A 26,253-nucleotide genomic window follows, 5' to 3' on the forward strand; every position below is an offset into this window, starting at 1 on the left:
TAAAGCGCGGGAACCATATTAAGGCGATTAATTTAAGATCGTATTTCGAAGCTTTTTGAGTTTTGAAGTATTAAAAATTTTCCAAATAAGAATATTTCACGTAGATTTCAAAAAACCACAATACCTACCGTACAGTCCATAAACATGCTGCCTCAAAAACTTGTTGATTCCTGCCGCATGGAAAGTCGGAAGTTCTTTTCAGTTTTTGAGTTTTATAATGATTAGTTAGAGATGATGCAAGAAAAAGTGAAACAGTTTTTTGAAATTTACCTTTTGGTTCTGGATTCGTCGAGATTTTCACTTTATAAGTTTCGCTGCCTTGGTCGTTGTAAGCTGTAAGGATGTACTCTTTCTCCGTGTCCTGTTTGCCTATCCTTGCTATACGTAAGCTTGCGCGGTATTCTCCATTACCCTGAAGATCATAAAAGAATCATACAGTATTAATCACCGATAAATCAGCTTGTGTTAAACCACGGAGCAAAGTCTATTTAGTAAACGAACCATTGACTATTGATCCATATCGTGTCATTACTGATACTTTTGCATACAGCCTGACCCATCGAAATCGCACACCGCAGGTCAAGAGGAAAAAATCTTGGAACACCTCAAACTTCTTTATGTATGTTGGTGCTGATACGGTAATCTTCTTCAAAATTGATTTAATATTTGCATTTTCTGAGAAATTAGTAGTCCAAACTATTTCAACAAAGGATATTTTCCCAACCGAGACATTCCGTTAATATTTCGAGTTGTTATCCTGCATGTACATCCAATACCAGTTTCCCTGGGGCTATTTGTCTGCCATAGGTCTATTTGCTTATTATGTTGTGTGTAATTGATTTAAACGGTTTTGTGGAAAGAGACTCAAAAGTTTTTCAAACAACTTACCAATTCTTCAGCCAACGCTGCCATCATTATCCCCGTATTATCATTACTGCCCTCCTTGATTCTCTGTCCATTCACTGACCACTCAAAGGTTGGTCTAGGATTAGCCTGCACCGTTACATTTATGGATCCCGCTTTGCCGATCTCATATCCAAACTCTTCTATTTGTTGCCGTTGAGGTAGAGGTGCATCTACATTGGATATTAAAATTGTTATAGGATTTTACATAGCGTAAAAGTTGAATAACCTACATTTAATATCTAGTGCCCTTTTAGTCTCCGCTTGACCATCAGGATATGCAGGATGATAGGCGACGCATCTCAGATATTTGCCACTGTCCGAAGCCTGGAGTCTCCTGGTGAGGTTTTGTACTTTGGACTGCAAGTTCTCTTTGGCTAAATCCAGCACCGTGGGCATGGTCAGCTCGTTCAGGTCTATGGGGTCATCTCCTGCAATTTCCATTGATTGCCAGGAAGATTTTTTTCAAAGGGACTAGATCAGTTACCCAAAAACCAGCTGATGTTGGCCACAGGCCTGCCGTCTCGGACCAGACAAGTCGCCTGAAGAATGTCGTCCACTTTGTAGACGCTGACGTGGTCAGCTCCGCGACTTATATCCAGTTCTGGAGCTTGAGGTTTTCCTAAATTTTGTGGATATTGCGGAATTTTGAAGGCTTGGTAGGTGATATGGACGAGGTAGGTACTTACGTGCCACAATTAGACTCATTGCACCCACTGATTCTTGGGGTTCGTTGGTTATCCCGAGGGTACACTTAATTTCTCCGTTGTTATTGTCTTTGACTTTATACATGGTGAAGCCGCATTGACCATATTCAAGACCCTCACCGACGTATGCGACCTAAGAAAGTACATGGAGGAATCTGGGCCATATGCGTCTTAACCAAAAGGCTTACATCAGCATTAGACATTCCCTTATTTAAGTTGAAGGACCTGAGACCGGGAATCTCCACTCGGCAGTACTGCAAGGGCACGGCCACTCGACACATGTAGGTCACTGGGTCCCCGACGAGCACCGTTTGTTCTTTCTTGTCTACGTCCACTTTTGCAGCCAACAACCCTGGAAATAAACATCAAATTAGTAAGCAAAAAACGACGATATCCCTCCAAAAGAGGCGATGAAATTTCCGCCCACATATACTCCGGAAAAGAGAAAGAAAAAAGCGATAAAAGTCCCGAGAGATGGGCCCGGCGTACATATCAATTAGCAAAATTAAACCGCACCACCGCACCGGACGATGCAACAGTGGTCGAATATATTACGGGGGTTAGTTTAGCTATAATTAGTTTTACCCCGGGTACAAAAGGGCGCTTTAAATAAACATCAGAGACCGAGAACAGCGGAAACCGCGGTACAGAACGGCTGAAGTGGCGTGTTATGAATTTGAAAATAAAATAGTATGCAACTAGCGCAATAGTACTTTTCACACACATTTCACGTACAAATAGATATATAAACACCTGAGCAAAAAGTGCAAGAACATTGTGCCCTCCGCTATTAGAGATCCCACTCTGGAAGGATTATCAGAGCTCGGTTAGCGTGTAAAAAGTGCAAATTGCACACTCTCATGAGTGTATTTTTGGGTCTTATTATTAGCGCCGTTGAAGAAGAAAATAAATACAGTTCGCATATCTAGTTTTTGGGCCACCCTGTATAACCTAAGATCCAGCAATTTTAATGGATTCATGCACGTAGAAACGTTAGTTAAATCGGGTTCAAACGATTTTTCATGTAGAAATCGAATTCTCGTATAAATAACTATCCATTATATCCCGAAAGGTATTTCCTTTCTAAAAACTTAATAGTCTCCTAAACATTATCCCGCGTTTATCGACTCTGCGGAGCTTTGCTCCCTTGGACCAAAAAAGACGTATTTCTGATTTATTAAAGAGTTTCCACCCTTCCTTCCCCCCACAAAAAATTCCTATGAGAGACTTAATAAGAGCCCGCTGCTAGTCGATCTCGTTTCTTCGAGTGTTGTGGAAAGCGAATTGTGTTTCATGTTGAGAGATTTATTAGCTTTATATCTGAAACTGTCAAGAATTCCATTCCCCCGGCCATTTTTCACCCTTCAAAGGGATTGTTTTATAGGGTAACATTAATTTTAATCCACTAATTGACTGTGAGCTATTAGTCAAATTATACGTAGCAATAATTGCGGTTTAATTCAGTCAAGGTGGTTGTACACTAATAATTTTAGAGATGACAAGTGCTAAACCCCTGTTATTAAGAGTTGACGATTAGTTGTTTGAGTTATGGTTTAAAGCGATACCATCTCGGGCGTTGCATGTGGAGTTAGAGGATTATGCCGAAGAGACCTCTCCAACTCCCTTATTTGCGTCAAAACTCGATAATTAAAAGGGTTTTCTATTACCCTAAACCGATAACAACTAGACCATTTCCGATAAGCTTCATTGCCGCTTGGCGTATTGTTTTCACTCTAAACACCCCATATCGTTCAATAACTAGATAATAGAGGGATGTTGCCTTAAGCTAAACATCATTTGCCGGAGTGTGAGCGATCTAAATGCGGCACTCGACTTATTGGGTATTGACCTGCATCTTGTATTAAGCGATTCAACTCTGTGAGAAATAGTAACGTTGGTGGCGACTCACGTTTCCATATATTTATAAAAATAACAATGCACTGGGGGCATGTGCTAGGAGCATTATTAAGTCTGTGAACTTTATATGTATCAGAAATCTAGGTCTTGAATTTTTCGGTGTTGCGGGTATATGGAGAGATATGATAGATTCAATCTATAGAATTTCGTCAGACTTCTCTCTTCGAACCATTTACTGTTAGATTTTTCAACAATCTCCTATTAAACTTCATGGAAACGGCTTTTTGAAGTAGGTACGGTGGTCGATTTTTGATGTTAAAAACCCCTGTAAAAATATATTAATTATACATATCAACAAATCTTTAAATATGTCTTCAACTTTAACTACAAGCTAGTGGTCATAGAAACGTTAAAATAGACCCTGAATGTTGCTCAGATTCTTGGTTGCTATGGAAATTGGCTTGAGGTAATTTGACTCTAATGCTCTGTTGTAGAGAGTGATGCATTAACAATGGGATAACCGAAAGCTGGAGTTACTAAATGGCAAATGGTGAGAATTGGAGAAAATATGCCTTATGCCAAAGGTTAATAGGTTCGGGTATACAGGGTAGAGAAAGTTAAAATTTTAACCCATATTTTGTCATTATTCTGAAAGTATTTGGATTAGACCCTTGATAATTTGTAAAATTATGTTTTTTTAGGTGATGAACAAGAAACGTTTTGTAATTTTCGCGTTGCTAATAGAGGGTCCTACTTATGATCAGTTTTACAGAATTTACAGATAATCACTTTTTGCCCTGTATATCTAACATAAAACTTGATTAAAAATTTGAAAGAGCAATCAATTTTCCATTAATTATGTATTGTTTTTTCATTTCGATATCTCAACCTGTTTTTGAGAAATATTTATTTAATGAAAATTATATTTAAATTTGATAATGCAAGAAATTAAATGGGAAAAAACCAAATGTATTTTCATTTTGTAGAACCCATAATTTGTTACCTAAAAAAACGTAATTTCACAAATTTTCAAATGTCTAACCCAGATATTTTCAGAATAATGGGCAAAAAATGAATTAAAATTTTAACTTCCAACACCCTGCGTATATCCGAAACTAATAACTTTTGGATAAGGCATATTTTTTCAAATCGTCGTCGTTTAACGACGACGAATATCTCCAGCTTTCAGTTCTAATATTGCTAATGAATCGTCTTGTACACCTTCATCTCAACTTCCATATGCAGTGAAACTGAAGATTTTAATAGTTATAAACGCGAAGACACTTTTTAGATATTAAATTTTTTCCATGAATATGTATTTCGGGTTATGATTAACAGCGAATTCAACTATTCTTACCAGTGCGTACTCAGTGCGGCAATATGGTCGACTCATTAATTCTCCTTGTTTTCCTAAGACGTTTGACAATTTGTTAAATAGACTCAGATAGATTTCGCTATATTGCTGCATTGGTGTGACGCCCGAGCTTACTATTTCTCAATTGTAACCAGAACCACTTGCGAAAGTAAAGCTCAATTGACAAGCTCATTGACTTTAGCGACTGGAAAATGTAATAAACGGGTATTATGAAAAGCACTCAAGGTGTTCATATTGAAGTAAGCATCACGTGAGGTCAAGTTCTTATGCACTCGTGCTCATTTGGGGGCGAGCCTGAGCGTTGCCTGTCTTATAGTGTGAACGGGTTTAAAGTTCGTCTCCCACAAGGCCACCTATGCATCAGCTAATTGCTCCTCACCGCTGGTAATCACTGTGGCATTAATTCACCAATATTTCTCAAATCTCTCTTGCTCACTGAATGTTGGACAAACTCCAAACTTTAAAATATTCAGGCCCTAGTGGCGCCAGGACTGTTAATTCTTGCAAGGGTATGAATAAATTGATCGGTCTCGAGTAATGATGAATAAATTTCTGAAGGGTCAGGAATTGAAAGGAACCAAACCTGTTGGAAATGATGATTTCGCTCCGGAACCATAAGGCCAATAGGAAATTCATCAAATTCAGATTTAAGAAGGTTAAAATAGTTCACACTCTGTTTTAGTGTTTCGAAATGTTCTAATGAAATATGACGCTTTCCAAAATTGGAGCGACGCTTCTATGACGCGCCGTGGGAATCCGGCTTTAGTGTGTTTCAATGTAAGAAGATTATGAACGAGTAATTGAAGAAAGCTTCCTACAGTACGGAGAATTTTGAGTTTGTTCATATGTATGATGAGTATTAGAAAATAACGCGGCTATTGCTCAACTCAGAACGTTAATCTGCTATTAATTTGTTCAGTACCTCGTCTGGAGGCTGACACCTTTACATGCCATTATTGAAGCAATATTCAAATTGGCTCGAAAGGAGGCCTTTCGATACGGTCCAAGACAAACCCATCAGCGAACTTCTGATTGAGTTTACGTTCGACAATATGTCATCGTTGCTTCCTGCTACCCTGTTAAAACTTTGACAACAACTTCCGGAGTGTTTCGTCCTGTTAATTGTGTATGTTCCATTACGTCCAAAATAGATCGGACACTTTATGGGAACCTTTCGTCAATTAAGTTCCAAGCCAAAAAAATCTGACTTCGGTAACACAACTTCTCTATTTAAGGACATTAACGTCATCGGCTAAGGCAAGGCTCCCTTCAAGCCCATTTCAGGACAAAACTGGAAAGTTCCGCTAATGTCCCGGCAGTTTATCTCATTCATAAAGTAAAGTTATTGTGGATTGTGGCGAGTTGTGCAACTTGCTATCCAGTTTTGTCCATTATCTATCTATCTTTGTGCGAGTGGCATTTAAGACTGCACAGCTATTCGCTTAATTGCGAGTACTCCGGCGAAGTTTGGACGAATTTATGGTGCTAATATCACTGTTGACTTTAACTATTATATCGTCCACCGTTTTTACTTGAAGTTTCTTAGGAAGTTCGCAAGTTGTTCTATAGAAGACTAATTGCCGCGTTATAACGTCTGGGTATTTTTACTGTCAACAGATTTTAAAGGACTAAATTAATAAGACCAATAAAAACGTTGTTGTGAAATGATTGGCCAAACAAAACCATCATCAGCCGAAACATTAAGTCATTAAGCGGACAAAGATAATAAATACTAATTCGCTCCCAGTTTTAAATATGACAAACCCATTTTTTAGTGCGGCAGACGCCGAGAGGGACCGTTTTTATACGGACTACTACAAATTGCCTCATTGTACGGCTGATAGTCAACAAGTTAATTTCGCAATTTTCATCTTCTGCTTGTATTTCGCATTCGTAGTATCGGGTTTCTTTCCACCTGCTTGGAAAACCGACAGTTTTAGCCTCCGTGAAAAATGAACAAATGCATGCAGAATGAAACACTCTAACGCTGGTTTTGGAATAAATATAACAAATTATTATTTTTTTTAATTCAAAAGCAGCATTAAATAGGGCAAAAAATTATATTTTTTGACGTTTGTACATTTTTTTTAACTTTGCTTGATTGAAAATGGTTGATTTTTTAAAATTGAAACGTGGATCAAGTGGCATCTCAAATTAAACGTATTTCAAAACTACATTCAATGGTGTATTGCGATTCCAAATCTATCGATTAGTTTTTGAGAAAAACAGTTACGAATTTGGTAAAAAATGCAATACAAGCTTAATTAAATATATAGTACGCAAACAATGAAAAAACTTGTGTGTTGACAGGAAATTGTTTTTTTTTATTTTGTGCTCATAAACAGTCTTTGGTTATTTTTTTTTAGTTAGCAATCGCAATACACGAACACACATTGAATGTAGTTTTGAAAAACCTTTTATTTGAGGTATCAATTGACCCCTGTTCCAATTTTACAAAATCGGTCGTTTTGCGCTACCGATGAGGTAAGAAACTTTTTAGAAAATAAATAAACGACAAAAGATAGTATTTTTTGTCGTATTTAATATTGCCTTTGAATTAAAAAAAAAATTATTGAAAAGTTCAAAAGGAGACAATTTAGAGTCACAAGGTATACAGAGTGTTAATAAATAAGTGCGAAAGATTTTAATGGGTGATTGCTGAGGTTTTTTTTAAGTAAAAAAGTTCATATAAACCCAGGTCCGAAAACGCTTAGTTTCCAAGATACAGACTGTTAAAGTTCCTATACGGTCATGCCATGACATATTTTTAAGGAAAAAAACGCACGTTTCCGATTTTTTTTAAATGTTCCATTAATTATTAATTAAAAAGACCTCTTAATATTTTGTCGTTTATGTAGCCGTTTTCAAGATAAAAAATTATTTCAACGAAAACGCCAGTCAATGAGGCGAAAAGTAGACTCTTGTATCACGGCTGAGGGAGTCATTTTCAACATTTATCATAATTATTCTTAGTTTTAAAATAATGTTTAGCTTTTTTGTTAACTATTAATGGAACACTTGAAAAAAATCGTTGGCGCATCTTTTTTTTCCTTAAAAATATGTCACGGCATGGCCACTTTAACAGTCTATATCTTGAAAACTAAGCGTTTTTGGACCTGAGTTTATATGAACTTTGTTATATGCTTTAAATTAGTTTACGATCCAGTGAGCTCTGTTTCGGCAAGGTTTTATTGATAGCGATTGAGATTCCCACGATATCGTAGAATGTTCAAGACCATGAATAGCACGTCCAGTTTCATGCCGTCATACAGTTTTTGAAGGCACCTATTGTTGTCTTATTCACGCGATTGTTGCGAAGATGGACTGAGGCCAGATGTGCGTCTAATTACAAGATGTTCGCCTTATTTGATTTACAACCGAAATTTCCAATGTCGAGTCCAATAAACCTCCCTTCCGAACTTCTCATCGACGGGGTTAAAAAAGATGAGACAAGTCTCGGCCTCTTCTCCACGAACATTCGGACGGTACACATCGCGATCGGTCACTCACAACACCTTAAATTACACTCACTAATGCTCTAGATATATTACATTATAGTTATTCGAACATATCGTATTTTAGATTTATTGTTATTAATTAATAAATAGTGTTAACAAACATTGTGAATTAATTGAACAATTAATATCATCTCGTTTACAACCATACGGGAATAACATTGGTCCTTCGAGCCGGATTTGAGACACATATCGGTACGAGTGAAGTGAAGTTAAGGTGCATCGACAATTCAACAAGGACGCAAGACACACCAAGTGCTTGAGGTGCCAGCTATCAACGAGGTCGATATCATTGTGAAGTGCCTGATTGATCATCACAACAACCAGTGCAGTTAGAAGTCAACAGAACGTAAGCTATATCCTTTCATTTATCCTCAATCTAGTATATTCAGCAAGTCTCGATTACAATTGTATTACGACGAACACAGATCGCATACATATATAAGCATGGCTGGTGACGATTTAAAGACCAAACGCGGAATAATCAAAGCGAAAATCACCCGTTTTAGAAAATTCTTAGAAGATCCCGCGAATAAAGACAAGCATTATCAAATACGCGCACGGTTAACAGGTCATGAGTTACTCTGGTCAGAATATGGACACATACAAGATCAAATAGAAGTATCAATTCAGGCGGGAGATAGAGATGCTATAGCAAAGGAATCGGACGAACGCGACAGTTTCGAATCCGATTATTATGAACTGGTTGGACTAGCGGAAGAGCTAATAGCAAATACAAATAATGGCAATAAATCGGGACAAGGAATCAATGTAGCCGCGCAGCCAAATACACAATCCAACAACGTGTCTATGTTAAAGCAATTACCACAAATATCATTGCCCAAATTCAATGGGGACTTATCGAAATGGATAAATTTCCGTGATTCATTTGATTCATTAGTCAATTCTCAGACGTCATTGTCAAAAATTGATAAATTCAATTACCTCAATAATGCACTTGAAGGTGAAGCTGCGCGTGCAATTCAGTCGTTAGGTATTTCAGAGACAAATTACGATCATGCGTGGAAGAAGCTTCGGGATAGGTACGAAAATTCCGAAGAATTAATTCAGCATCACACACGAGCCCTATTTGGACTTGCTCCCATGGCAAAAAACTCATATACGGATTTACGCCGTCTCATTGATGATGCACATAATCATCTAATCGCCTTAAGAAGTATGGGGCAAGCAATAGGCACATGGGATTCGTTGCTCATCCACTTAATTTACAAAAAGGTGGACGATGAAGCCCGAAGGAGTTGGAATAAACGTACATTGGCTACCTTAGGCAAACGCACATTCGACGATTTTACTTCCACCCTAGAAACCCATTGCAAATATCTACAAACAGATTTCATCGAGAAGCGATCGATCGCACTGAATCAACGAGAGCAAGCCAGTCATAGAGGTGGAAAGGGGACAAACGAACGCGCTGTATTATTAACCACAACCATGAACTCATGCCCAGAATGTAAGGGGAACCACCCCATCTACATGTGTAAAAAATTCAGAGAGAGAGAAGTACAAGAACGAATTGAGCGCATTAAGGAGTTGAAGTTATGTTTCAACTGCCTGAGATCGGATCATCAAAGCAAAACATGCCTAGCGGGTACGTGTAAGAAATGCAGTCGCCGACACAATACCTTATTACACGTCAATAAGCCCAACAGTGAACTAAAGGACACATCAAATGAGCCTACCATGACATCTGAGAGACCTAATAACTCCACTGTTTTAACCGTTCAGTCATCGGACAACTCTTCAACACATGTGATCCTTGGTACTGCTATTGTACAAGTACATGATCACGAGGGAGTGATCCATGAATGCCGAGCATTATTGGACTCAGGATCACAGATCCATTTCATCACGCAAGAGCTATGCAACAAGTTAAGGTTGTTCAAAACAAGTACCGATACGACGATTTCCGGAATACATCAAGCGACAATCAATTTGAACTATAAGGCATTATTAAAACTACAATCACGTACTACAAGTTTTAAAACAACAATCACTTGCCTAATCACCCCGAAAATAACGGACAACTTGCCTAATAGTGAGATAAACAGGAGAAGCATAAAGATACCATCTGGAATTGAGTTAGCTGATCCCTTATTTGACGACAGTCGACCCATTGACCTTCTCATAGGTGCTGGATTGTTTTGGGATTTGCTATGTGTTGGTCAAATAAAAACTGGCAGGGACCAACCCCTGTTACAAAAGACGAAACTAGGTTGGATTGTCACAGGAAGCATTCCACAGCAATCGCAATCGTTACGTGACAGGGCGGCATGTCATATGATAACAAACGCACAATTACACCAACAGGTAGAGAGATTCTGGGCAGTTGAGGAGTGTACGCAACGCAGTGGAGCCCCACCATTGAACCCTTCTGATCCATGCGAGCAGTTATTTAGATCTTCAACGTCTCAAGATTCAAATGGCAGATTTATTGTTAATCTTCCATTCAACGACAAGAAGGATCAATTAGGCGAATCATATCATGTAGCAGTAAAACGCTTGATGTCAATGGAAAGGAAATTCAAGTCTAATGCTGCTTTACATGTTGAATACGTCAAGTTCATGAAAGAATACGAAGAGCTTGGGCATATGTCGAGGTTATCGCAAACACGAGTGGAAGAGGTGAGCCATGCATTCTATCTTCCACATCATGCAGTCATCAAGGAACAAAGTACGACTACCAAACTTCGAGTCGTATTTGACGGTTCGGCAATGAGCACTTCCGGTCTGTCATTAAACGATGTCCAACATGCGGGATATGAGGTACAAGATGAACTATTTTCGATACTATTGCGATTCAGGAAACATAAATACATTGTTGCAGCCGATGCAAAACAAATGTATCGACAAATATGGGTGAAAGAGCAAGACAGAGCTTATCAACGAATTTTGTGGCGCCCCAATGACACACTACCCATAGAAGTATTTGAGTTGAATACAGTTACTTACGGCACGAGGCCTGGGGCATACTTGGCAAAACGATGTCTCAGACAAATTGGTGAAGAAAACAAGGAAGTACATCCTGATGCGTGTGAGGTCATCATCAATGACTTTTATGTAGATGACTTACTTACTGGCGCAAACAGCGTCGACGCTGCTAAGAAATTAAGCCAAGGATTAACGCAATTATTAAGAACAAGAGGATTTGAATTACGCAAATGGGCGTCTAATGATGCACGGATATTAAAGGATATATCAACAGATGAACGAGTGATAGAACCCAACAAGGATCCTAAAACTTTAGGATTGAAATGGAAAACGAGCACTGACGAATTATTGATCACAATAAGCCCGCAAGAAGAGAGGAAAATAACCAAAAGGTCAATATTATCACAAATCGCTCAGATATTTGACCCATTGGGGATTATTGCCCCAATCACCGTTCAAGGGAAGATTATTCTACAACGCATATGGCAATTGCAACTCGAGTGGGATGAATCCTTGCCCCAAGATCTATACACGATTTGGAAGGAGTTTCAGCAAGGACTTATACATCTATACAGCATTCAAATACCTCGCCGAGTGCTGGGCGACCAAACCATACGAGTAGAACTCCACGGTTTCAGCGATGCATCTGAAAGGGCATTTGGAGCATGTATCTACTTAAGATCGACGGATAAAGAACAGAAGCACACAGTCCGACTGCTTTGTGCGAAATCAAGAGTTGCGCCACTAAAGAAGATGTCCATACCTAGGTTGGAACTATCGGCGGCCTTATTACTAGCTCAATTGGCCAGTAAAACAACGCAAGCTTTAAAAACAAAGATCGATGATCAATATTTTTGGAGCGATTCGATGATTGCGTTAGCATGGATTAAGGGCCAATCAAATAGATGGAAGAACTTTGTAGCTAATCGTATTGGAGAAATACAACGATTAACTAACAACAATTGGGCACACGTCACTTCCGAAAACAATCCAGCCGATTTGGTCTCACGTGGTGCGGATCCGATACAGTTGTCCAATTCAGCATTGTGGTGGCATGGTCCTTGGTGGTTATCTCAAGATAATACATCATGGCCATGCAAGGATATACAAGTAGAAGACGACGCAAGTGAGGAAAGGCATGTGGTACCTATGATCGCTCTCACCAATGTGATTCATCCCTTCAATTCGTTTAACAAATTCTCATCATGGCCACGATTAGTTCGTGTGCTAGCATACTGTTTAAGGTTTATACACACAACGCGTAATAAGGACAAGGATATAAAATCGTCAGCATTGAGCACCTATGAAATACAACGGGCGCAAAGGTGCATCATTAAAATTGCTCAGCAGGAGTGGTTCAGTGAAGAGTTGAAACGTTTGAAGGCAGTTCAACCAGTGGCAAAATCCAGCCGACTATCATCGTTGAATCCCTTTATTGATAACAACGGTATACTCAGGGTTGGTGGCCGTCTTCAAAAGGCGCCCATCGAATTCGATCATAAGCATCCTATTATATTACCGCCAAATCATAGGTTGACATGGCTAATAATAGAATATGAGCACAAAAGGCTGTTGCATGCTGGTTATCAAGCAGTGATATCATCATTGCGCACAAGATATTGGCCATTGTCAGCTAAGATGATGGTACGTAAAATTGTGAAAAAATGCGTCACGTGCATTCGATTACAAGGCACCACTACCCAATATGTCATGGGCAATTTGCCGTCATCGCGCATTACCCCCACTCGTCCGTTTCTTATTAGCGGTGTAGATTATGCTGGACCCCTGTACTTAAAGGAAAGGGGTCGTAGTCGTGTCACTATCAAGGCATACATGTGCATTTTTATATGCTTCACTACCAAAGCTGTGCACATCGAATTAGCACATGATCTTACGACAGACGCGTTCTTGAATTGCTTACGACGATTCATTTCGCGTCGGGGTCGTTGTCAAAGGTTATATTCAGACAACGGGTTAAACTTTGTAGGAGCTCGTAATCAGTTGAACGAATTAGGAGCCTTGTTACAGAGCAAGGGTTTTCGCGATAAGGTAGGGGAATATACAACAAATGAACAGATCGTTTGGCACTTAAATCCGTCATATTCACCTCACTTTGGCGGATTGTGGGAAAGCGCAGTCAAGTCCACTAAATTTCATTTGAAACGCGTGGTTGGTGAAACCAGGTTAACATATGAAGAAACATACACAATACTAACACAAATCGAGGCTTGCTTGAATTCCCGTCCATTATCACCCCTATCTGATGATCCAAATGATTTAACTCCTCTAACTCCCGCACACTTTCTCATTGGAGAATCCCTAACGGCCTTACCTGAAGCTAACGTTAGCGAAATACCGATCAATCGCTTGGACAGATATCAACACTTGCAATACATGGTTCAACATTTTTGGCGACGATGGCAGCAGGAATATCTTCATCAACTACAACAGCGCAACAAATGGACTCATGGCTCACCGTGCCAATTGAAACCAGGATCCATGGTCATTATTAAGGACGATAATTCACCTCCTACGCGATGGCGTTTGGGGAGAATAACTCAGCTGCATATGGGCACTGACAGCATAGCGCGAGTTGTGTCGCTAAGGACTTCGGATGGCATAATAACTAGACCGGTGGTAAAACTTATACCGCTACTCATCGACCCTGAAGACTCTTCCTCTAAGGTAACCCGATCAATAACCGCAGCATCAAGTGAGCAGTAACTCTTTGCAGAAAACCACTGAAGTTAGAACTGGCTTAAATTAATTGTTATATTGAGAATTAGTTATGCATACTTGTAATGTAGGTACACATACATACACGTCTTACTTGCATAACATCATACGCTAATCGTTAGAATCACCTATCATCACATTCATTTGAAATGGGTCATTTCAAGGGGGGGTGTATGTTATATGCTTTAAATTAGTTTACGATCCAGTGAGCTCTGTTTCGGCAAGGTTTTATTGATAGCGATTGAGATTCCCACGATATCGTAGAATGTTCAAGACCATGAATAGCACGTCCAGTTTCATGCCGTCATACAGTTTTTGAAGGCACCTATTGTTGTCTTATTCACGCGATTGTTGCGAAGATGGACTGAGGCCAGATGTGCGTCTAATTACAAGATGTTCGCCTTATTTGATTTACAACCGAAATTTCCAATGTCGAGTCCAATAAACCTCCCTTCCGAACTTCTCATCGACGGGGTTAAAAAAGATGAGACAAGTCTCGGCTCTTCTCCACGAACATTCGGACGGTACACATCGCGATCGGTCACTCACAACACCTTAAATTACACTCACTAATGCTCTAGATATATTACATTATACTTATTCGAACATATCGTATTTTAGATTTATTGTTATTAATTAATAAATAGTGTTAACAAACATTGTGAATTAATTGAACAATTAATATCATCTCGTTTACAACCATACGGGAATAACAAACTTTTTTACTTAAAAAAACCTCAGCAATCACCTATTAAATTTTTTTGCACTTATTTACTAATACTCTGCATACAGGAAAGTCCAATTAAGTGCCTCGCTTGAATCACGACATTCCTATGTACTAATTTAAAAATATATACACTATTTCCAGAGTCAAATTATCTCGAAGCCAGGTCTTCATATACAAGATGTATAGTTATTGAATGTCGAAAATCCACTGTGCCACTCGAGTCGATTATGTTTGCTATTTAAAAAGGTCCAAAAACGCTTTTTAGAGTAGAATTTTTTCGGGAAGATGAATTCCTGATCGGATTTGCTGTTTGAATTGAACTTATTTAAATAGGAACATACCAACATTTTCGGCGTTAGACAGACCCCGATATTTGTACTAAAGATATGCACAGTGTAGAATTTACTGAACATCGAAAATCCAACTAACTGTCTTATTAGATTCGAAGTTTTTCTATTTGTCCTTTCTCGGGAAGGCTCAAAAGTATAATAAATACAAATAAAATCTCGTGACGAGCAATAATATTTAGTTACTGTTCCATTTGCAATGCTAACATGCTAGTAGCTATTTACGTTTAAATCTAGCAAAATTTTTATCATATGATAACGTTCCAGGCATCTCTGGCGGTTGTAGAAATTGCATTATCTTCTCATGCAACACTCCTGGATGATTTTCAGTTTTGGAACAAAAATACGTATTGTCAACGGCTACTGTACAGTTGCGATAGCTACTAATGGAATCATACCTAAATGCATTGTTGTGACAATTGCTAATGGAATGATGCCTAAATACACTGTTGTCAAAATTACAAATGGAAAGATACCTAAATACACTGTTGCGACAATTACTAATGAAATGATGTCTAAACGCACTGTTACTCCAGTTACTAATAGAATTATGTCTAAATACTCCTCTATTGGAACACCTCTTATCTACATCTTGTTGATAGTCTAGTCGCGTGTGCCCGTATATGTTATTAAGGATGTTATACTAGGATATTTTAGGAAGATACATATTAGCATGGTTAGTATGATGTTGCTAAACTTTTCATGTCTGAGAGAACGAGTTCCATATAGAGATATTGTTTTGGATTCTAATGTTACTCGTGTTAACGTGTTCCTGTTCTTTTTGTGGTAGAGAAAAAGCACGTTTTTATCTCTGCGTTTTCATTAATGTAATAGTCGTTATTAACTTTTATGCAACATGTTAAAATCAGTCATTGTATTTTTCAGTATATCCCGTTACAGGAAATCTTTATTAAGTTATTTCATTGCAATTTTGTACTATAAATAACTAGTCGAGTTGCAGAAATCGTACTATTCTGGCTGGAACTAGAACAAGCAACTTCTGACAATATTTTACTTCTACGTGAAAGACTATGCTGACGTTTTAACTCTATCAAACGTGTGCTCTAACCTTCACTAAAGCTCCGATATATCAAGGTTGGAGAGCAATTTGCCAAAAAGTTTTTTGAAATAGTGCCCTCTATTACGACTCTTTTTGAGAAACAGTTAACTAGAAGTTCAATCTAAGTAAAAGTTACAGTAACACAGTTACTATATTTTCATGGAGTGCTTATTGAATTCGGAGTGAGTTCATTTTTCGTATTGAATATTTCATAAAGAAACAGAGGGGAACTGGATCCAATGATCATGAAAACAGACGAAGTTTTAAATTCAAAAAGACTTTCAAAACGTACTAACGATGATCAGCCAGTTGTCATTTTCAGCTAACAATTACTGCTTTCTGTTGGAGAATTAAAATGATTTTAATATTGTCTAGTCTTCTGCCTTCGTGGCGCATGGAAATCGGGTTCAGATATGAGTCCAAAAAAAACTAATCATCCCTGAAATTGAAACCAAATTTAATCTCTGTTTTCATGGAATATTTATTATGAAAAATGAACACAAATTGAATTCAAATAGGCTACGAATTCTATGCAAATCACTCTCAGAGTCGCATAAGCAAATTTTTTGGACTGTACACGTGTAGCAAACACTGTTGTAATGGGATAAATACATAAATTGCGTTATTAAAATGAGCTCATTTCAAAAGTAAGATAAAACTGTCCTCACTGTAATAATGAAATTAAAAATAACTTAAATTCTATTTTGCATACATGTAAACAACAGACCATGATAATATATTCAATCCCGGACTTTAACGCTGTTCGCATGGAGAGAACGCAACAAAACACCCTTTATAAAGCTTTATAAAACTACCAACCGTAGGATAGAGCTGAATAGAACTAGAATTTATCCCATTGTACTTTAGCTGTAAATCCCAAATTTGTACCTTTTTTTCTGTGTAGTTGTCCACATTGCGAACTCTAATTTCTGGTCCCTTTTTTAAGATTTTCTTTATGCCTGACAATTGTCAATAATCTTTCTCGCGTAAACTTCGTGCACTTTGGAAGTTTCACACGACACAAAGGAAATTTTTCAAAATAACTTCCATCACATTACCCGACACAATTCATTCCCGAATGTCTAGACTTCAAGACACTTTTTGCTCAAAGTCTATTTCCCAAAATGCATCATGCAACCTTGTCACATCTTAACGAGAATAAATAACAGAGTAGCGTAGTCCACATTCCAGTAAACTGGGAAAGACCCATTATTTAGCCTGAAATATGACCGGCTCATCAACAAACAATGTCGCAAACTGTATACATATTTGTGTTGTAAATTATTGTCTCATACGTTGATTCTTCGAGAGATTTACTTGAAATTGACCATCAGCAATTTCAACAAAATCTCAAAAGCATCTTCGGGAATCTCAACGCCAAACTGAAAACGTATAGATTTCCTCAGAGATTGCGATGTTTTATTGGTTAAATGTATGTGCCAAGAATTTTCATAGTAGAGCCTCATTAAAAATCCAAGAAAGTGCCAACTTGAGAGTCCCAATTCCAGAGGGTCCAAAAGCCGCAAGACCGCGGCAAACTTCGTGTTCCATTAATTTCCGCGGAGGATTCCCTAAACACTTTGAGTGAAAGTTTCAAATATCTAACACTTAATACAACTGCATAACATGATTTTAAGGCAATATTTCTCTAGGGGGTTGTCGATGATTTATTACGCATTAGTTACAGGCCTAAGGGACCTGGAGATATCGCTCAAAGCGTTTTAAGTTATTGTTGTGTTAACTAGGCCCAAACAAAACAGACCAAACATCAGGCGTGGTCTGTTGATAAACCGAAAACCCGTAGTACAAAGCCATATATGCATTATGACGTGTGCATGTGATCTATGCGGTTATCTCTCCCTGGAATAACCTATAAATCCGGTTGATAAATATCCCGGCCCACATCCGTCGTCTGGAATCCCAATGCCAATATGGAATCCAGTTTTGGAAAATGACGCTCATGGATATCTGAATTGCGATCAGGTTCTGTACGATTTTCAATGAACTGTCGCAACTTCATTAATGTGAAAGCGAAATTGCTGACTTTACAAGGGTTCGAGATTGATACATCAAAGGGCAGGAGTTATAATAAAGGGCTTTAGAATAAACTTCAATTAAACCGACGTATATTAGTGTATCTCGGGAGAATGCACGAACTATTAATTTTCAAGTGAAGCTCCGGGAAGTTTCGGTTAACCTCTGAATATATTGCGCGACTATGCAACAAAACCTCCGGCACGGTTCAATTGTTTCCTGCTGTTCTATGTGCGTTTAGAATTTAAATCATTTTGCTAAATAGAGGTACATTTCCAAGTGGTGTATGCTGTTATTTCACCAACAAACGTGAGCAAAAAAAATGTAAAAAATGGGTTAATATAACAAAATCCCCGACTGAAGGATGCCTTTAACCGACATGCTTTGTCTAAATTTATATCGAGACTGATTAAACGTAAAAGGGACTGTGTATGGATACATATATGGGTGCACAAGATGATGAACTAAAAAAAACCTCAATAGATATACACGGCGTTTTTTTTTCCACCCAAAAAATCTCAGAAACTATTGTAGTATAAAAAAATTTCCAAAAACACGTAAATCTGTATTTTTTGGGATCCACTTTTTGACCCATAAATAAACGTGTTGCTACTCACCATCTCACCCCCACGCACTCTAACTTAAAAAAGTTAATTGGGAACACCCCTCCTGTGACACATCAATGGATAGCTAAAATTGTCCTGAAGATAATTCTGTATGCATTTCTGCTTTTTGATTGTTTTTTTAATCACCCTTTAAAGTTGCTATGTCTTACCACTGCCTTTCTGTCTATTACTGTTTTGAGCAGAACGGTGCTCAATTTGAGTATTTTTACGAATAATTATTAAAACTTCACTTCTTGAATCTTACGTTCATTTTTTTTTAATTCCATTTACTCAAATCAAATTAAATAATTTGTTAAGACATGATAGATTTAAAAGGTGATTTTAAGTAAAAACGAATTCAAAAAGCAGAAATACATGGAGAACTGTTTTCAAGGCGGCCACAAGAGTGATGTTCTCATTTAATTCTTTTAAGCTGGGGCGTTTGGAGGTGAGAGGGCGAGTAACAACACGTTCATTTATGGATCAAAAGGAGGCCACCAAAAAATAAAGACTTGCATGTTTCTAGAATTTGTTTATTCTGCAATAGTTTTTGAGATTTTTTGGGTGGACAGTTTTTAAAAAGTCACCCTGTATACAGGTGCACAGCAGGCCACAAAATCCATTAGACTACTTATAGAGGTTACACAGAATATGATAAAGTATCAGCTTATACTCAAAATACCAGAGACTCACGAGCACATGCTAAATTAGCTAGACTGCTGTATTATAAACAATATAATTCTAGAAATATAGAAAAAAGAAGTGACAATAGCTATCCCAAAAAATGAAATGGACAATGCACAAACGCGGCAATGCAGATCTATTACGTTACTCCTGGTGCTAGGAAAATTCCTGTATCTAGAAATAACATGTGTTTTATTCAACACTATAACCATCGTCCAACTACGCTGACGATAAGAAGAAAATTGAAATATTTGGGATCCCTAAATATTTCAACCTTCAAACGATATCAGTGTGGGATGCGATAGTCAGATCGCTTTAACCCTTCTGTATACAGGGTGTTTCAGAATAGTATGTCATAAATTTAAGGGATGATTCTATGAATGATTTTGAGAAAAAAAGTTTATATGAACCTAGGTCTGTTTTCGCTTTCTGTCTGAAATACAGGGTGTTAAACTTTGCTATATATATTTTTTTTTTTAATAAGGCCGGACCTGCATTTAATATTTTTATCAAACTTGGTGGGCGTAAGTTAGGTGTAGAAACATATCTTTTGAGAGAAAAAGGAATTTTTAAATTTAAACAGTGGCGCCTCCAAAAACATGAAAAAAAAGCTTCTTGTAACACTATTAGAAATATTCCGGGAATTTTTCAAAGAGTGCGCGATGATATGAGAAAAAGGACTGGGGCACGTGTCATTGCAGGCGGAGGACATTTTCAGCAACTTATTTAATTTTTTTTTTCTCTGAATGGTCGTTATAAATTGCTACAAATAAAGTATTATTATAACTAATTTGATCGTTATTATAACATACAATGTTAACTAATCCGTTTGTTGTTTGAAAATGCTCGATGTTACGAAAAAAATTCAACAGACCATTTTTTTAATAAAAAGAGCTAGAATTAAGAAAACGATTTTTGTTTTTTGAAAAAGCAGCGGCATAACATATTTTTCACAAAAAATAATCAGGGCCATGGCCTTGGGGGCGCCATTGTTTAAATTTAAAAATTTGTTTGTCTCTTAAAAGCTGTATTTCTACACCTAACTCACGCCCACCAAGTTTGATAAAAATATTTAATGCAGGTCCGGCCTTATTAAAAAAAAAAAACAAAAAATATGGCAAAGTTTAACACCCTGTATTTCAGACAGAAAGCGAACACGGACCTAGGTTCATATAAACTTTTTTCTTAAAATCAATCATAGAATCACCCCTTAAATTTATGACATTCTATTCTGAAACACCCTGTATATGTAAATAATTTCCCTTTTTTCAACAAGGTCAAGGCACGATCGACAAATCGCTAAGTTGTACGTAGTGATAGCGTTAGTATTGCTAGTTAAAGGTTTCGTGGAACTTTAGGTAAGTTAACTCTGTTAGTTCTAAGGTGAAAAGAGATGTGAGAGGGTTGCTGTACCCCACAGGATGCCCATGTATGTCGCAACCTGGTTGGAAGTATTTTCGTCAATTCAGAGGGTTTTGCGGTCGTTATCTTCGTGTAATATTTATATTTGGTGATTGACGTCTAACCACCCTTCCTCGGTACTGGTGAGAAAATGTAGCCGCCTTTTGTCGGCGCTGATGAGAAGTGTAGCCGCGCGTTGTCGGCATTCACGAGGAAGTACCGACTAAATGCTATCAACACCGTTGTAATGTCTCAGGTAGTGTCATAAATGGATAATTGCTCTCTAGCCAGGGTATGACACTGTTTTATTACCCTTAGATTTAGTATTTAAGAGCGCCCTGAACCTACAAGGTCCTCTTTCTTTCGAGTGGCTCATCTGTACCTATTATTCATGGAGCAGAAATCAAAATAGTGTATCCATCATTATATCTAAACCCTAGACAACAATATAAAAACCTACATCAGTATTCTATCAAAATTGGGCCTGTGTGGATACACGATTCGCCTTTGATCTGTTATGTGGGCACGTCAAACTAGAATGTAATCAATGCGCGAAATAGGGAATATTAATTATTGTTGGATTGAAGTTACTGGCATTGTAATACGGTTGCTCTGATCAAAAGCTCTTCAATTTAATTTAAAAAAATCCCTGCAATTAGCAGGCGTGTTTGAACAATACTTGCTTTGAGAATTTCACTCACCACGCGTTCTGCATTAAAAATCAACTATTTCAGTATCAAGTAACAATTGAAACCACGGTAACACATTGAAATTTTATCGCGTTACCGCGATAAAATTTTTATCAACAGATTTGATGACAATTAAATTTGTGAGCGTCTGTGGGTCAAAAATTATACAAATGTGTCACAAAACTATATAAATTGTCCTTCGAATATAATTTAAAAATTCTAGAGAATTAGATATCATGCAATTTGGATTAAAAAAAAAATAGTCGAGAACTCAGCACACTGGTGCATTTCATTCCATTTTCCTTGTTGCGTTAAAGTCAAAAATGATCAAAATTGGTCACAAAAATATAGCACCGGGTTAACGAAATCCTCGCCCGACTATAAATCATCCATCAAACATTCTAGATAATTGCAGACCAATATGCATTAATGTAACCTGGGTCAGTAAAAAGCACTCGCGAACTCCGCACACTCGTGCTTTTCCCATCCTCTCTGGGTTCATTTACATTGCCTTAAAATTCCTGGTTAAAAATTGTCACAAGTACGTAGAATTTGGCTCTTGTAATTCCCTTCCGAATATAAATCGTGCATCGAAAATTCTAGATAATTTTAGATCAGTATGCATTCATGTAATCTAGATCATTAAAAAGCAGTAGAGAACTCTGTGCAGTCGTGCTTTTTTCGTCATATACTATATGCATTAATTCATATTGCCCTAAAATTAATCGATAATTTTTAGTGGATATATGTGTTTTTGTTAATATATCACTGCCACCGTTCAAATATTTACTACTGCTAGTTATGCGAGGATTTTCACATTTCAACAGTCTGTCAATTAAGATTAGTTTGGTGTAGGTAATTAATATGTGTTTGTATTTATTTCTCTGTTTTTCGTCGATAGTGTCTGTTCGTAATAGGCAATTTGCCAAATTTGAATTTTTAATACTTACATTAAATGCAATTGCTTTTTTCTCCTCCTTTTTTTTACAAAATCACTATAAAAAATACTACTCAACAAATATCCCTTGAAAAAAATTAAGAATGTTTGGCTCTTAAATTTTCATAACGATTTTGCATAAAAACACTTAACCTATTTGTGCCCAAAACATTTTTTTTAAAGTAATTGTCATTTAATTAGTATTTATAATGCAAAGGATGCTCAGTACTTATAAATAAAAAAATATTTTAATATTTTTTAAAGAGTTAAAGAAAATATGTAGGTGTACTCATATAGGTACACTGGGCATATGTGTAGTATCTACTTACTTGAAATGGGTAATCAAAATAATGTTGTTTTGAAGTAAAAATAAACATTTATTATCGTCTCACTAGCTTATGAATAACAACTGAGCTTCATTTTGGGTATTTTAAAGAACAAAATATGAATGTGAACGTACGTTAGCCGCTGTGGAACAGGATAAAACAATTTTTTTCAATACATAATGTTACATTACATTTTATACATTTCCACCGAGATCTTAGATGACATTGAGCACAACGTAATTGTTTTTCTAATTTTCCCGGAAAACGACCACCTTCATGATCTTTGATACTTCTGGCAACAGACGCAGATGGTTTCGCTTTTAAATTAGTTGATTTAGTATAGCACCTAAGATAGTGCCTTGCAATGCTCCTAATAATATCTAACAGATCAACTCTTTTGTCTGTGCTCAAAGTATGAATTCTCCATGCATTTACAAGTGTTGTATTCACCATATGGGTAAAAACAGGCCACCACCATTTTTTACCCTGGATAGTGATTCTGTAACTATTCACTGCTTGATCTAATAAGTCGACACCTCCTACAGACGCGTTATACTTCGAAAACAGCTGGGGTTGCGATACATCGATCTTTTCTTTTTTTACTGCAGACCAACGCTTGACTTTTGACAATGGTTTGATCCCGTCATAATTGGTTGCCATGGTTACAATACTGTTATCTTTCCATTTGACGAATAATAAATTATTGGTTTTGTCATAAACGTACTGAAAATATCCTCGCTCCTTTTTATTCATTGCATTTTTAGACGGCAAAGGGCAGTTCTTTGTTCTATTTTCCCTAATAATTCCTGTTGCTCTAAAGCCTTTTTCTCGTAGCATTTTCAATAAGCTGTGACTCGTAAAATAATTATCAAAAAACACTATGTGGTCTGTGGGATGTTCAACGGCTTCTAGTAGCTGTAACACAACTCTAGATCCAAGAAGTAGTTTTGACTTTTTATTCTGAACTTGTCCTGAGTTGTTGGAGGGTTTAGCACCGCAATAAACGTCAAAACTGTAGCAGTATCCTGTAGAACTACAAAGCATCCACTCTTTGTAGCCAAATCTTCCTGGCTTCCCCCTAATAAATTGCTTCGAGGAATGATGTCCGAAGTACTTCACCATTGCTTCATCCATAGAGAGATGTGAATGAAAAATGCCGAATTGTTGGAAATTTTTGTTTAGCATAGTCAATAGGGGTCTTATTTTAAACATTTTATCATTTTTATTCAGATTTGAATTATCTGCAAAATGAATAAATTTTTTTATATTGTAATAACAATTTCTCGACATGGCCTTAGATACGCTTGACGTACATAAATCTTCATCTATGGTAAGCTCCAGTACATACGTTCCCTTGGCAATCGATGGTAACCGCTAAATATTAGGATACCAATGAAAATTCTCAATTCATCTTCACTGACGGAAAATGTATGGTTATTTTTTTGACTTGCATATAACTTTGATTGTTCTGCTATACGTTTAAGAATTTCCGTATCAAAAAGTCTTTCAAATATCTGTACTGGAGATTCTTCAAGCAAACATTCTTTCAAATGGTGCAAACGTTCAAGATATCCGTGACTTGTTTCCATTTCAAGATCTCGTATTTCCTTAGTCCATACGGGTGCAACTTCACTGCCTGTTTTTCTTTTTTTTTGAGGATTTGAATTCCACTCGTTACCTTTGGCCACAAATTTCGACAGTGGAATATTGTCATCATCGCTGTCACTAGGGATGTCACAGTGTACTTCAACTTCTCCAGGTATATCAGCTGGACAATGTGCTAAATTACATACATCTTCATCAATATCTTCTTCATCGGTTTGCGTGTCAACATTGGGTGGAAGAAGAACAATATCTACGTTTTGATGACTTGTAGTTGCTACATAATCAAGAGCATTTTCCAATCTGTTATAGCGTTTACCATTAAAAGAGTCCGAATTTATAGTTTTAAACGGTAAAATATTGTCAGGATCCATCTTTGTTAGAAACTGTAACAAAATAATACGCTTTATATTTTCACCTACAAAAGTGTCCAGTGTACTCATATGAGTACAGCAAATTTATCGCGAACCGTACATCTAAATAAATGTAAGCAGCATGCATAATTAGTCGTAATTTATTTATATACATACCTTTCAATATATGTATGATTACAAATACAATTTTCCAGTTATTATCAAATCACCCTAACAACTTTAGAAATATCACCATATGAACGCGTTTTCCATCAAAACAAACAGGGGATTTACCAAACATCTGCAGAGCCATCTTTTACCATGTATCTGAAATTATAGACAATATCTCCTACTAAAACTAATCATGTGTCGTATTGGCACATTTAAGGCACTAGATGTTGCCACTGATCAATTTTGTAAGCCGTACTCAAATGAGTACAATGGGATCATATGGGTTAACGTAGATTCAAAGAAATATTCACCACTAGTGGTATTATTGTCGACATCCCCTACTCGGAATAGCAGTCTCAATCCAGTCCTTATGATTTGTATAAACGGTATTATTTTGCGACATTAATACCCTTAATCCAGATTTAATATCTTTGTTTACTAATAGGAAATCCCAGGCAATAAATTAGAAACTTCCGCAGATTCCATCGGCGACCGCAATTCGCAGCATTCCAGATCAGCGAAATACAACAAAGCTACAAACGAATTTGGCAAATTAAATAATCTCGCCAATTTCGCCACGTTTATTAAACTAAAGACAAACTTTTGCCCTTATCTCTACAGATAGGCGGAATAAATTATTAGAGAGACGTCGGTGGCGGCAGATGATGTTGTGCCGTTTGGTCTTTTGTCTGCAGAATTGCGCAAAAAGACGCCCCTGTAAATAATGAGGTTAATTTGGTGACACGTGCTACTGAATAACAACGATGCAGATAATTTGAAGTTTTACACTCAACTCAGGCATAGTTACGAGAGTTGTCAAACCAAATTCCCTTTTTGGGAAAAGGATGCGGGACCAAATGCAATTTAAGAGTGCTCCCAACTTATTTGCTTCAAACAGAGTTCGCGGATTTTCCCAAAGGGCTTGGTAGCTGCAAATTGTTAAATAATAGTACGCAAATTAGACAACATTTGAGTGAATAAAATAAAGGTGGAAAAAAATTTTATGAAAAGGGAGGACATGTTGACTCCGAAACAAACTGGCGAGTAAAAAGGTCACGAGATAAATAACAGACTGATGAGGGTTAAGAATTTTCAAACTAATTTAAACATGCTCGTAGCTCGTCCTGATTTTAACTGTGATGTTTCGTATATTTCAATTTCACTAGCACCTAATCCACGTCGCTAAATTAGATTTAGATATTCAATGGGAAATTGATGAACTAGATATTCGAAAAATATAGATATTTTGTGGAGATGAGATGTCATCAACAGAGT

The 26,253-nt window shown here is 37.2% G+C and overlaps 2 protein-coding genes across 5 annotated transcripts in view; both read right to left on the minus strand.

Annotated features, from left to right (window-relative positions):
* LOC136415142 (CXXC-type zinc finger protein 1-like) overlaps positions 1–26,253 on the minus strand; it is a 140,886-nt gene that overhangs the window by 76,028 nt on the left and 38,605 nt on the right. The gene's annotated exons all lie outside the window — the stretch shown is intronic.
* The window catches only part of Fas3 (fasciclin 3), a 164,073-nt gene that overhangs the window by 13,896 nt on the left and 123,924 nt on the right, over positions 1–26,253 (minus strand). For all 4 annotated transcript variants that reach the window (XM_066399582.1, XM_066399581.1, XM_066399583.1 and 1 more), the window contains exons 2-7: positions 1,799–1,962; positions 1,593–1,743; positions 1,391–1,525; positions 1,137–1,334; positions 889–1,076; positions 271–412 (exon numbers count right to left, since the gene is read on the minus strand). In XM_066399582.1, the coding sequence (XP_066255679.1) occupies positions 271–412; positions 889–1,076; positions 1,137–1,334; positions 1,391–1,525; positions 1,593–1,743; positions 1,799–1,962 (978 nt within the window). The remainder of the gene's footprint in view (positions 1–270; positions 413–888; positions 1,077–1,136; positions 1,335–1,390; positions 1,526–1,592; positions 1,744–1,798; positions 1,963–26,253) is intronic.

This window comes from Euwallacea similis, chromosome 19 (assembly GCF_039881205.1).
Source record: "Euwallacea similis isolate ESF13 chromosome 19, ESF131.1, whole genome shotgun sequence".
Lineage (NCBI taxonomy): Eukaryota > Metazoa > Arthropoda > Insecta > Coleoptera > Curculionidae > Euwallacea > Euwallacea similis.